Here is an 11,731-nt window from a genome sequence, read left to right as displayed (position 1 = left end):
CTCTTATGTAACAAACGAGGGTCTTCATCTGAGATTGTGTAACTGAGGTATTATCCTGGTTCCATTTCCGAAATTCTCATCTTCTCCATAACATATAGAAATTTTTTCGGTAGTTGCGGTCGTAAATCATATTAAATTTGCATTATCAATTAGCATAGTAAACAAAGAACTCATTAATCAAGTGAATTACTTAATGAGGAGGATGCTATCTGTATATATGTCAGTGCTCTTCCTTATGAGACGAGTCGATTTACGTATAAGTAACCTGTAAAATTTAGCGTATATCAAAGTGCCGAAATCGCTTAAGAACCGGAAATGACGTTTTCGAGTGTATCATTCGGTTTTCTTCTCTATTAAAGCGATCCTCGATAGGAAATCGTGTCGCACGTCATAAACTTATAAGAAGGAAGAGGCACGCATTATATGAGGCTCAAAACGGACACGAGGCACCCGGAAGAAACACAAACGGATTCTCCTTTTTGCCATATTAACCTTTTCTTTACCGTTAAACCGGTATTTCGGAAGGAAGTGGGTCAGAAAGATCGCGAGATGCCAAGTTCCCTTTACTAAATCGGAATTTCCCGAAAGCTAAGCAAGTAAGAACAAAATTAATTGTTCTCTACACGCTAATAATTGTTAAACTTAACAATTATTAACTACCCGTTTTGATGTAAGCTCGAGATAACTTAATCCTTTCGCATTTATAAAAGTGCGCATTATACACGGTACGAGAGTTTCAACGTGGAATAATTTCATTCCCTACGTAGAAATAATTCCCCTAATCTTAAAAAACATTAAAAAGGACTTAATATTAATTAATAATAATTAAATTTTCCCGGTATCATCATTTATATTACTTAAAAAAAAAGAAAAAAACAGTAAAATTACTATTTTTTCGTTCGTGGCATCATGAAAATTACGTTAAGAAAAGTGGAAAAATACTAGAAAACCTGTAATAATTAAGTCAAGGACATAAACACGCGGATGTTTCGGTATAGTGGAGTTAAAATGTTTTCGTCTCTTGCGTGTTAGCTATTTACTTTTATCAACCTTTCCCCCCCTTAAATGATGCGTCATACTTTATGGAAATTCTCATCCTATCGACTGCATCATCATCATCATCCTTCCCACGACAAGAAGAAAAAAAAAAGTGACACGAAATGATTATAATCATCTTTTCGTGAAGCTATGCGATGATGCGAAATGGGTGATGCGAAGCATCGCGCTCTATTTAATTAAATTTCTCGAAAAAATTTATTAACATAATACTCTTCACTCCATTTTTCTTACGTCACAGTATCTACGCTTCATTATTTTCTGTGTATATACGTGTATTTTTCGATACTAAAGGGTGATAAACTACGCACGCGACTTTCGATTTTAAGATTCTTGATGATCGCCAGTCGTTTAGTAAAGTCGTATTTGCTGTGTAAGTAAAGTCAGACGAGGAAAGTGAGTAAGGTTAAAGGTCAACCAAGTACTGTACCTGGCCGCAGGTGGAGTGAACAAGTAGTATGTAGGTCAGACAAGTTGGCTTCGTGACACAGCATCATAGAGCTTCTTCGGCCCGCGGGTGCATTTACTAAAACTCTTATTAAACAAGCGAATGAGTCCAAGAAAGGGGGACATATATATAGTTTTTTTATGCCCTTTTTGTTAAAAAAAAATTTCCTCTATTTTTACTTTCGTTTATGCTCATTTTCCTTTTGATAAATCTCTTTTCGTGGCCGAATTAACCGATATTTATTTTTCTCTTCGTTATATTATTATATAGTTCATAGCTTATTTATCTCATAAGTTATGGGGTAAAAAGTATACAAAATTACATAGAAATCTATGGAATTATATAAGTTCTTAAGGTGAGATACGACATGGAAATTTGTGAATTCTGTGTCTATAAAATTGTAATTTAAGACGGAAGTCCACAAATTATATAATGTAAAAATTGTTATTAAGCCCATAGATTTATACTATAAAGCTTCAGTTTTTTAAGCCATTTTTCTCATTATTCCACAGGAACCAAATTTCTACGTGTTCTATAAGAAGAATAATCTTTAACCTAATTACCTACAAGATTCTTCCTGTGGATCCTACTAAATTTCAATTTCTCTTGGATCCAGGAAATTATAATTTTAATATGAAATTTCGTAGGAAATTGTAATATGTGTGAATAATAAATTATACAGGAAATTTTTGACCCGTAGGAAAATGTAATTCTATAAGAATAACAATATTTAATGCAATTTTCCACAGGAAATTACATTAATAAATCACTTCGTCACGTGAATTAATTTTGTTTACCAAACTTTTATGTGAATCCAAGGAGAAAACTTCATCTCATCTGTCAAGGTGAGCCGAGAACGGAGGATGAATACAATTTAAACATTATATTGATAGGTAAATATGATGCAACACCACTCCCACTTATCTCACTCTTTTATACACGAAAATAAGCATTAAATCATTTTTATGGTATGTTAAACGTGCTCCTTACATTAAAATGGGTTTAAATAAAGAATAAAATTCATATAAAATATACTATTTTATTATTTAAATAAATTTAAATAAATTAAACATTAAGAAGAGCAATTTATATGCAAATTAAAGTCTCAAATATATTTATTTAATTAATTTTTTACTTAATTTTTACTTAATTTTTTCAGGTTTTTACGCGAATTTTTAGAATTAAAAAATGTTTTAATGTATTTTGATTTAATTGTTTATAATATTTTAAAAATGAATTTTTAAAATGTAAGTTGATAAAGTTGAGGAAGAAGAGAAGGAGCAAAGAGTTAATTAATAGAGAGCAATTTCAATAAAGGATCCTTTGAAGAGTGCGGAACTGAAAGTGACGAGTGAAAGGAAGACTTTAAGCATCATCAGTCTATCCTCCACCCCATCTATTCTAAGCTTAACGGGACCTGTGCCCTACCAGTCATACCGGTCTCGATTCTCTTTTGACTCATCACGTTCTTGCTGACACACTTCAAAGGGACGAGGACGCTCGCTCACCCTTCAACTCGCTGACCCCAACAGACAGGGGTGGGCTGTCAAGGTGTATATAAAACCTAACGGATTCTGGTCATGTACAGTGCCATTTCGTCTGCTCGTACGACTTCACGTCGCAGGTAAGCAACCCTTTGGATACTTGATCCCATGCCAACTTTTTAAATCTTTCATTATTATTCCCTTGGCATCTCTTTAACAAGACTTTCTACATCTTCTCCTTACAGATTACGTCACTTTATATAAGAAAAATGTTTAAAAGTTTGATTTTTGGTAAATTTTTTACGTTATGTTACTGTTTTTTTAAAGCCAATTTGAGTATTAACATGAATTTTTCTTTCTTGCAGCTCTCGCTATTACAGTTCTGGCTGTTGCTTTACCTAGGGTAAGTTTAATAATTACAAAGATAAATTTAACTCTTAGAAATTTCTATCCTTTCTCCGAGATCAGGAAGCTTAATCTATAACCTCCTCTCTGACCTCACCTCGTGAGTATCGTTTAGTGAAAGTGCATTCACCCGTAGAACGGGTTGAAAGAACTTCACTTTAAATCGACTTTAAAGATTGATAGAAGCTTAGATTATTGTTTAAAGCTCTCTAATCTAAACTCTTATACTGTTTTTCGTGTAAAATTTATATCTAGACGTCCCTTTTTATAGGTAAAACGTGCAGCATATGAATTGCCAGATGGAGCAGAGTTGATAGTAGGAAGCATCAAGACGTCATTCAGTTGCAATGGTTTAGGATACGGTTATTACGCCGATGTCGATAACAATTGCCAAATTTTCCACGTCTGTAACCCCATAGAGCATCCGGATGGAACTCAGGAAGTAGAGCAATACAGTTTCTTCTGTGGCAACCAGACCGTTTTCAATCAGGGAAGTTTAACCTGTGCTGATCCAGACTTTGCAGTCCCTTGCAATCAAGCACAGAGCTTCTTCGATCTCAATAATAGAATCGGAGATCCAAAGGCATACTTCTTAGAAGATTCAGACGTTCAAAGAATCAACCAGGCCATCGAATCTCAAAGAGGACGTCGATGATCTCAATATGGCAATTTTACTGGATCCTTGTTTGTCGTGATGGACTGTATATCCAGCAAACAATAACGAGTCAATATTAACTGCATTCTGTAAGTAATCACAGCGCATAACAGCATCAAAACTCATAAAAAATATATATATAAATATATTAAAAAAAAAAAAATGTATTGTCCTCGGAATGTCCTTGTCGAAGCATTTTAGTGGGATTGCCCATCCCTTTCCTGTCCAATTTTTTGGTGGTAAGACACGTTTACCAGGAGACTCACGAAGTCGGCTTGGGTGAAAGCCTATTGCTTTCCATGTTGTGCACATTTGTGAGACTGCATCGCCTCATTTCGTTCTATTAAAAAAAAATCCCATTTTTCACAATGGTAGCTGTTGTTTGTTGAAGACATGTATATAATATATTGTTTTATACTCATGTAATAATAAAAAGCAAGCAAACTGAAAAACAATTCGAGTTTCTCTTGATTTTTTTCTCATTTTTTAAAGTGAATTATGGTCGTAACCCACTTTTTTTACTTGTTTCTCTATAATGTTCGCTGAAGATGTAACATAACTATGGCGAACATTATCCTACTTTTTACTCTTTCTCAACGTTTAAAGAGAAAAATACTGATGATAATTTAACTAGAAAGACTTTAAATTATAAATAAAAAACTTAATTTTTTAAAATTCTATACAAAATTTAAATATATTCGTAACAAAATACCACTAACTTGTACGGATTTATGAAGATTAAGATGGTTTCCTGAATGCCTAGTCTTGTTTTAAATTTGATTTTCATGAAATTTCTATAAAAATTAATACAAAATATTAAAGAAAGGTATAAAAATAAACTTTTAATCGGTTATAAACAATTAAATTTCATATAAAATTAATTAAACTACTTTAAAATTATGGATCTTGTTAATATCTGACATGACTTGTCAATCAAACTGGGCCAATTTTTAAGCGTTGTAAGATACTTTCTTACATTGTTATAGAGAAGAACGAGTCTTCCTTACTTTCTGTCATTGTATTTTAGTGAATGTAGGCCAAAATATTATTTCAATCCTCAATTTTCGGGCCTCTTCTAGGAGGAGTCGAACAACAACACACACAAAAAAACTCTATTAGTAAAGTCTTGTACTGAAGTACAAGGTCGCAGACACCATTCCGTACAGGAAGGGCCATGAAGGGTGTTGCCTGGGGGATGTCTGTCACGAAGTTTGTCTGCACCTGCCGAAAATAAACTTTAATTTACGTCTGGAAACACACAAAGATTTTAATCTCTATCTTCAACGCTATCATTTTAAATCTTATATTATAAACAAGAGGATGGATCTAGTTATAAATTATCGCTTCCGAGATGGCTGTAAATATAATTAATTACCGTTAAGTTAATAAAGTTAAAGGTCTTTAACGCGTGTGGGCTCTGACGTTAGAGGCCTTACCACGAAGAGGACAATTTGGTGGAGTAGAAGCACCCCTTTTCAGGCCTCGAAATTTCGAAAGATTCTTGGTGTGTCTGGTAATTTCTACTTGTAGAACGTTTCATCCAACCTATAAAAGTATTTAGGCGGGGGTGATTATAAGTATTGGTATTATATGGGCGGAGAAAGGCATGACACTTTGTATGAAAGTGAGCAGGAAGTGTCCCCGGTTAAGACCTTAAAAAAATCTTCATAATCTTTCAAAGAATTGAATTATTACATGCGTAATTAGTGTATAAAACAACAATGGGTCAACTAGAGGTAATAGTAGCATAATTCTGAAGATAATTATTCTGAATCTTCCCATAACGAAGAGAATAAAGATGGTTCTACTACGAATCATTTTCATCCATCAACCGTATTAAAAACGAATTGTTTATGATAATAACCTCATTAAATCCTGTATGGTAAGTAATTAAGCTGTTAAACACGAATATCATCTCTCATTTTAATAATTAAAATTCTTTTTTGTATAACGTAAATGAAGAAAGACAAGTTGAGAGTGATGGGACTTGTCTTGAACTAGATATGACTCATTAAAAAAAAAAGGAACTAGTTGCTTAATAAAGCCAACTTTTCATTCTTTCTTATCTCATCCAATTTGCCTGGAGACTATTTCAATTTAGGGTAGACATTCAACACCCAAACCGCTCCCCATTTTTACTATACAGTAAATTGGAGGACCCGCATAGCCTTGAATGCTGATATTATGTCCTAGAGGCCACACCATTTTACTTTTTCCTCCTTTCTTCTTTTGTTCTAAAATATATAATTCGATATATATATATTTTTTCTCAAAGATACCGGAAAATAATCTAAAAGATTTTCAAATAAACCTATCTATAAACTCTTTGTATTTAAGAGAAAAAAATAAATTAATCTCAAACACCATTACAATTTGGCTTGAATACACATTTTTTTTTTTTTTTTACAATTTAGAACAGTTCTAATAGTTCTATTTTTCGGTAATTTCTCTAGACAAAAGCCCGAGGAGCCGTTTTCTAACGGAGTCTATGGGGCCTTTACCTGTTTAATTGCCCCCTTTCTTGTCTTCTCGTCACGTTTCTTTCGAGAAATGAACGAGGACTTCGACGACCTTTCACCTTTCGGATCCCCCGAGTTTTGGTCCCTAAGATATAAAAAATCCCAGAGGGTCCTTCTACCATCTCAGAACCTCTCTCGCTTTTCTCTAGTGAGGAAGGTCATAAAAAAAATCCAACTGTCTTCTACGAATTCTCGCTAAAGGATTACTTAACAATGGTCAAATATTTACTGATCGGTAAGCTAAAATTTTAATTATATTTTATCTAATTTTAATTAAAAATATAATCAAGATTATTACATTTTAGTGCGCATTATACGCGGATAATTATAGATATTTAGAGTTTAAAAAAACCTACACAAGTTAAACCCGTTTAAAACCAGTAAATTGATTTAAGAAATGCTTATTGTTATATCTGTAATATATATATATATATATATATATATATATTACAGTAATTAAGTGATAAACAGTAAATAATTTTGACCTACTTGATAGCAGGAAGAGTTTTACATGTAACAATTAATGAGAAAACATCTGTTGAGTGTAGAATATATCCATAAAAATCCTCATAAATTACAATGTACAGAAGAAAAAGAAAGCTGGAAAAATAAACCTTATTTCCTTAAATATATTTTACAAATTTTATTATTATTTTTAAACATTTAAATTAATATTACATACGAAAANGTTTATTCATGTTTTTTTTTCCCTAACTTCCAGATGTTTTGTATTCATCTAACTGCATCCTCTTCTTCTTTATATATTTTTATTGCTAGATTTTAACTTCAAACCTACATTCCTCATCCTCTTCTTCAATTCTACCCCCACATAAATCATAAATTCATACGATTTTAATGCCATAAACACAATTTCAACCCTTCATTTGCACAAGATCCGAGACCTACTTTCCTCAGAGTTTGGAGGTGGATGTTGCATCCTTCTCTTAAATTTTAACCCATTAAAAAGATCCACGAGTGTAATTTTGATTCTTCAACTTTACTTTTTTATGATCTAGTGATTAATTTTACTACTGATTCAACAGGAATGGTCGATAGCAGTGATCGAAGTGGGCGCCATTCATCTTGGATTCTTGTCTACCTTCGTCTTACGTGAAATATGTCCTTAGTGATAAAAATGCAGTAGACCTATTTTCCTGACAGATTCATTAATGCAGTTCTTGATGCAAGTACAGGTTTATTTTCTTTTTTATTTTTCTATTTGAATTTATATTGGCCATCCATTCTGGAGTACCAGGAAAGTTTGTCATTAAAGCATCTTTCTCTTGAAAAATTGACGAATTTTAAACTCATTCTTACGTTTTGGAGCATCCTAGAAGTGTGTAAAAGTATAATATTTTCATTAAAAATCATTCAAATTTTGAATTTAAGGATTTATTTAACTGTAGATTAACATAATAATACTATAAAGATTCAAAATCGTGTCAGATTTGACCCCTTCGTATAGCGAGTCTTTCTTCAAGGTAGAACACTATAAATAAGGAAAAATAAGGAGCTCCCTATTTATAGAATAAGAAAGTGAATTAATGAATTTATTTTGCATATCTTAGATCACTAAATTTTAAGTTTAATTAATTTAAATACAGAGAATTCTAGTCATAAATAAAATAGAAATTTCGACTGAAAATGAACTGTTTCTTGATTAAATAATACTTTACTTTAAATAAAATGTGAATTTATCACATTAAGAAGTCAAGCTGTGATTAAAAACATGAAAATAAGCTGCAGGAGGTGATGATAATCGAGTATTATCTGTCACCTAAACATCATACTCGTCAGATCGCAAATAACCTCTCAGTGTGGCTTCACACTTGGAAATTTAACTGGAGAACATCAATAAAACTCTATAAACTATTCTTTTACATAAAATATATATAAAAAGTTACCTTATGAAATTTTTAACAAGGTAAACAATCATAAATTTACAAGGATGCTGACATTTTCTGATCACAAAGAAAGGTCAGCATCCTTTCAGCATCCAGATAAAGATGCTGATCTTGCTGATCTTTTCTCATCATTTTATGTATTATTTTCTTCAAGAATTCAAATGTAAAACATTTATTTTAAGAAATTTTAATGAGAAAAAGTTATTAAAAACATAAAATTTATTTAATTTTAACTTATTACTTCACACAGCTGTGGAGATCATTCAATTCTACATACTTGAGTAGAGTAGCAAACTGATGCTTAAAATCCTACTTTTACATATTAATAATTAATTTAAACCTATTTAATGCCTATTTTTTATTGTAATATAATAATTTTTAAGCTAAATTAGTAGCTTAAATCATAAAATAATCAAATTTAATTAGCAATTGGCAAGTTTTTGAGAAGTTTTAAACAGTTTCTAGTACGTTCTCTCCATTGTTAGTAACACGAAGATAAGGAGGAAAAATTCAGGTTTATGAGAAGAATAACCTATTATTGCACACCTGATAAGTTTAAAAGGAGTTAAGCACGTGTTTATATGGAGATGTCACGTGATTTTACTTTATCCTGCTTAACATTTATATATATTTGCCATAGAAAATAATGCAATTAACTTGTATGCTTCAAAGTAAGGAAGCTTCAAACCGATTTCTGAGTGTCAACTTCAAAATCTATAAGATTTTCTTCAATTTGGAGAGTAGAAACGTTACATGTATACATTTTTGGATACTTTTTAATAAATGTAATATAAATCTATAATTATATGGTATAAAAAATCAAAATTTTGGTACAAAATGGCTACTAGAAAAGCACATTCTAAGAAGCGAATGCTGATTTTCAGATAAATCTCCATCACTTCTGATGCTGGAGATTCCTCGAGATTTCTCAGCATCATCATCATTGCCATTAATAAATGCCAAGATGATTATATACAATATATATTTTCGTGTTTTAAATACAAAATAAGAATTAATTTTTTACTTGTCATCATCATCATTGGATTTTTGATGCTTTTAGCATCAATAAATCCGCATCAATCCGGAGATTAGCATAAATTTCTTAACTATATTACATCCAGTTTTGATATTTCTGCAATTATTTTGTTCCAAAAATAAATTTATAATATTTTCTAAAATAAATTTTATTATATTTTACAATTTAAAAGATTTATTTTAATAAAATATAAGTTAAAAACAAACAAATAAAACTATTTTATGATGCATAAACTGTACTATAACTGCTTTTTTCTTTAGTTAACAGCTGGATAATTACTAGTTTAACCGCATTTTTCCTTTATATTTTAAAGTTAAACAGCAATTAAATTCATTTTTTTTATTACTATTATTCGTATTCTTACAACAGAGTTTATTCATGTTTTTTTTTTCCCTAACTTCCAGATGTTTTGTATTCATCTAACTGCATCCTCTTCTTCTTTATATATTTTTATTGCTAGATTTTAACTTCAAACCTACATTCCTCATCCTCTTCTTCAATTCTACCCCCACATAAATCATAAATTCATACGATTTTAATGCCATAAACACAATTTCAACCCTTCATTTGCACAAGATCCGAGACCTACTTTCCTCAGAGTTTGGAGGTGGATGTTGCATCCTTCTCTTAAATTTTAACCCATTAAAAAGATCCACGAGTGTAATTTTGATTCTTCAACTTTACTTTTTTATGATCTAGTGATTAATTTTACTACTGATTCAACAGGAATGGTCGATAGCAGTGATCGAAGTGGGCGCCATTCATCTTGGATTCTTGTCTACCTTCGTCTTACGTGAAATATGTCCTTAGTGATAAAAATGCAGTAGACCTATTTTCCTGACAGATTCATTAATGCAGTTCTTGATGCAAGTACAGGTTTATTTTCTTTTTTATTTTTCTATTTGAATTTATATTGGCCATCCATTCTGGAGTACCAGGAAAGTTTGTCATTAAAGCATCTTTCTCTTGAAAAATTGACGAATTTTAAACTCATTCTTACGTTTTGGAGCATCCTAGAAGTGTGTAAAAGTATAATATTTTCATTAAAAATCATTCAAATTTTGAATTTAAGGATTTATTTAACTGTAGATTAACATAATAATACTATAAAGATTCAAAATCGTGTCAGATTTGACCCCTTCGTATAGCGAGTCTTTCTTCAAGGTAGAACACTATAAATAAGGAAAAATAAGGAGCTCCCTATTTATAGAATAAGAAAGTGAATTAATGAATTTATTTTGCATATCTTAGATCACTAAATTTTAAGTTTAATTAATTTAAATACAGAGAATTCTAGTCATAAATAAAATAGAAATTTCGACTGAAAATGAACTGTTTCTTGATTAAATAATACTTTACTTTAAATAAAATGTGAATTTATCACATTAAGAAGTCAAGCTGTGATTAAAAACATGAAAATAAGCTGCAGGAGGTGATGATAATCGAGTATTATCTGTCACCTAAACATCATACTCGTCAGATCGCAAATAACCTCTCAGTGTGGCTTCACACTTGGAAATTTAACTGGAGAACATCAATAAAACTCTATAAACTATTCTTTTACATAAAATATATATAAAAAGTTACCTTATGAAATTTTTAACAAGGTAAACAATCATAAATTTACAAGGATGCTGACATTTTCTGATCACAAAGAAAGGTCAGCATCCTTTCAGCATCCAGATAAAGATGCTGATCTTGCTGATCTTTTCTCATCATTTTATGTATTATTTTCTTCAAGAATTCAAATGTAAAACATTTATTTTAAGAAATTTTAATGAGAAAAAGTTATTAAAAACATAAAATTTATTTAATTTTAACTTATTACTTCACACAGCTGTGGAGATCATTCAATTCTACATACTTGAGTAGAGTAGCAAACTGATGCTTAAAATCCTACTTTTACATATTAATAATTAATTTAAACCTATTTAATGCCTATTTTTTATTGTAATATAATAATTTTTAAGCTAAATTAGTAGCTTAAATCATAAAATAATCAAATTTAATTAGCAATTGGCAAGTTTTTGAGAAGTTTTAAACAGTTTCTAGTACGTTCTCTCCATTGTTAGTAACACGAAGATAAGGAGGAAAAATTCAGGTTTATGAGAAGAATAACCTATTATTGCACACCTGATAAGTTTAAAAGGAGTTAAGCACGTGTTTATATGGAGATGTCACGTGATTTTACTTTAACCTGCTTAACATTTATATATATTTGCCA

At 30.9% G+C, this 11,731-nt stretch overlaps 1 protein-coding gene across 1 annotated transcript; it reads left to right on the top strand.

Annotated features, from left to right (window-relative positions):
* The first annotated feature begins 2,861 nt into the window (after positions 1-2,861).
* LOC111632107 lies at positions 2,862-4,373 on the top strand. Its single transcript, XM_023376476.1, has 4 exons — positions 2,862-3,128; positions 3,234-3,279; positions 3,354-3,391; positions 3,665-4,373. Exons 2-4 carry the CDS (start codon positions 3,258-3,260, stop codon positions 4,046-4,048), a joined length of 444 nt encoding a protein of 147 aa, XP_023232244.1. The 5' UTR covers positions 2,862-3,128; positions 3,234-3,257; the 3' UTR covers positions 4,049-4,373.
* Positions 4,374-11,731: the final 7,358 nt, after the last annotated feature.

Source organism: Centruroides sculpturatus, unplaced genomic scaffold, assembly GCF_000671375.1.
Source record: "Centruroides sculpturatus isolate CEXI.00-Female unplaced genomic scaffold, Cexi_2.0 scaffold849, whole genome shotgun sequence".
In the NCBI taxonomy this organism is placed as follows: Eukaryota; Metazoa; Arthropoda; class Arachnida; order Scorpiones; family Buthidae; genus Centruroides; species Centruroides sculpturatus.
The sequence above is the reverse complement of the archived record's forward strand: the minus strand, read 5'-3'. Positions and strand labels throughout refer to the sequence as shown.

Excerpts from the sequence above, each read along its gene's own strand:
- LOC111632107 (XM_023376476.1), top strand. The coding sequence starts at position 3,258 with ATGTTTAAAAGTTTGATTTTTG. Across the intron at positions 3,280-3,353 it reads GTTTAAAAGTTTGATTTTTG|CTCTCGCTATTACAGTTCTG; the intron begins GTAAATTTTTTA and ends TCTTTCTTGCAG. Across the intron at positions 3,392-3,664 it reads TGGCTGTTGCTTTACCTAGG|GTAAAACGTGCAGCATATGA; the intron begins GTAAGTTTAATA and ends CCCTTTTTATAG.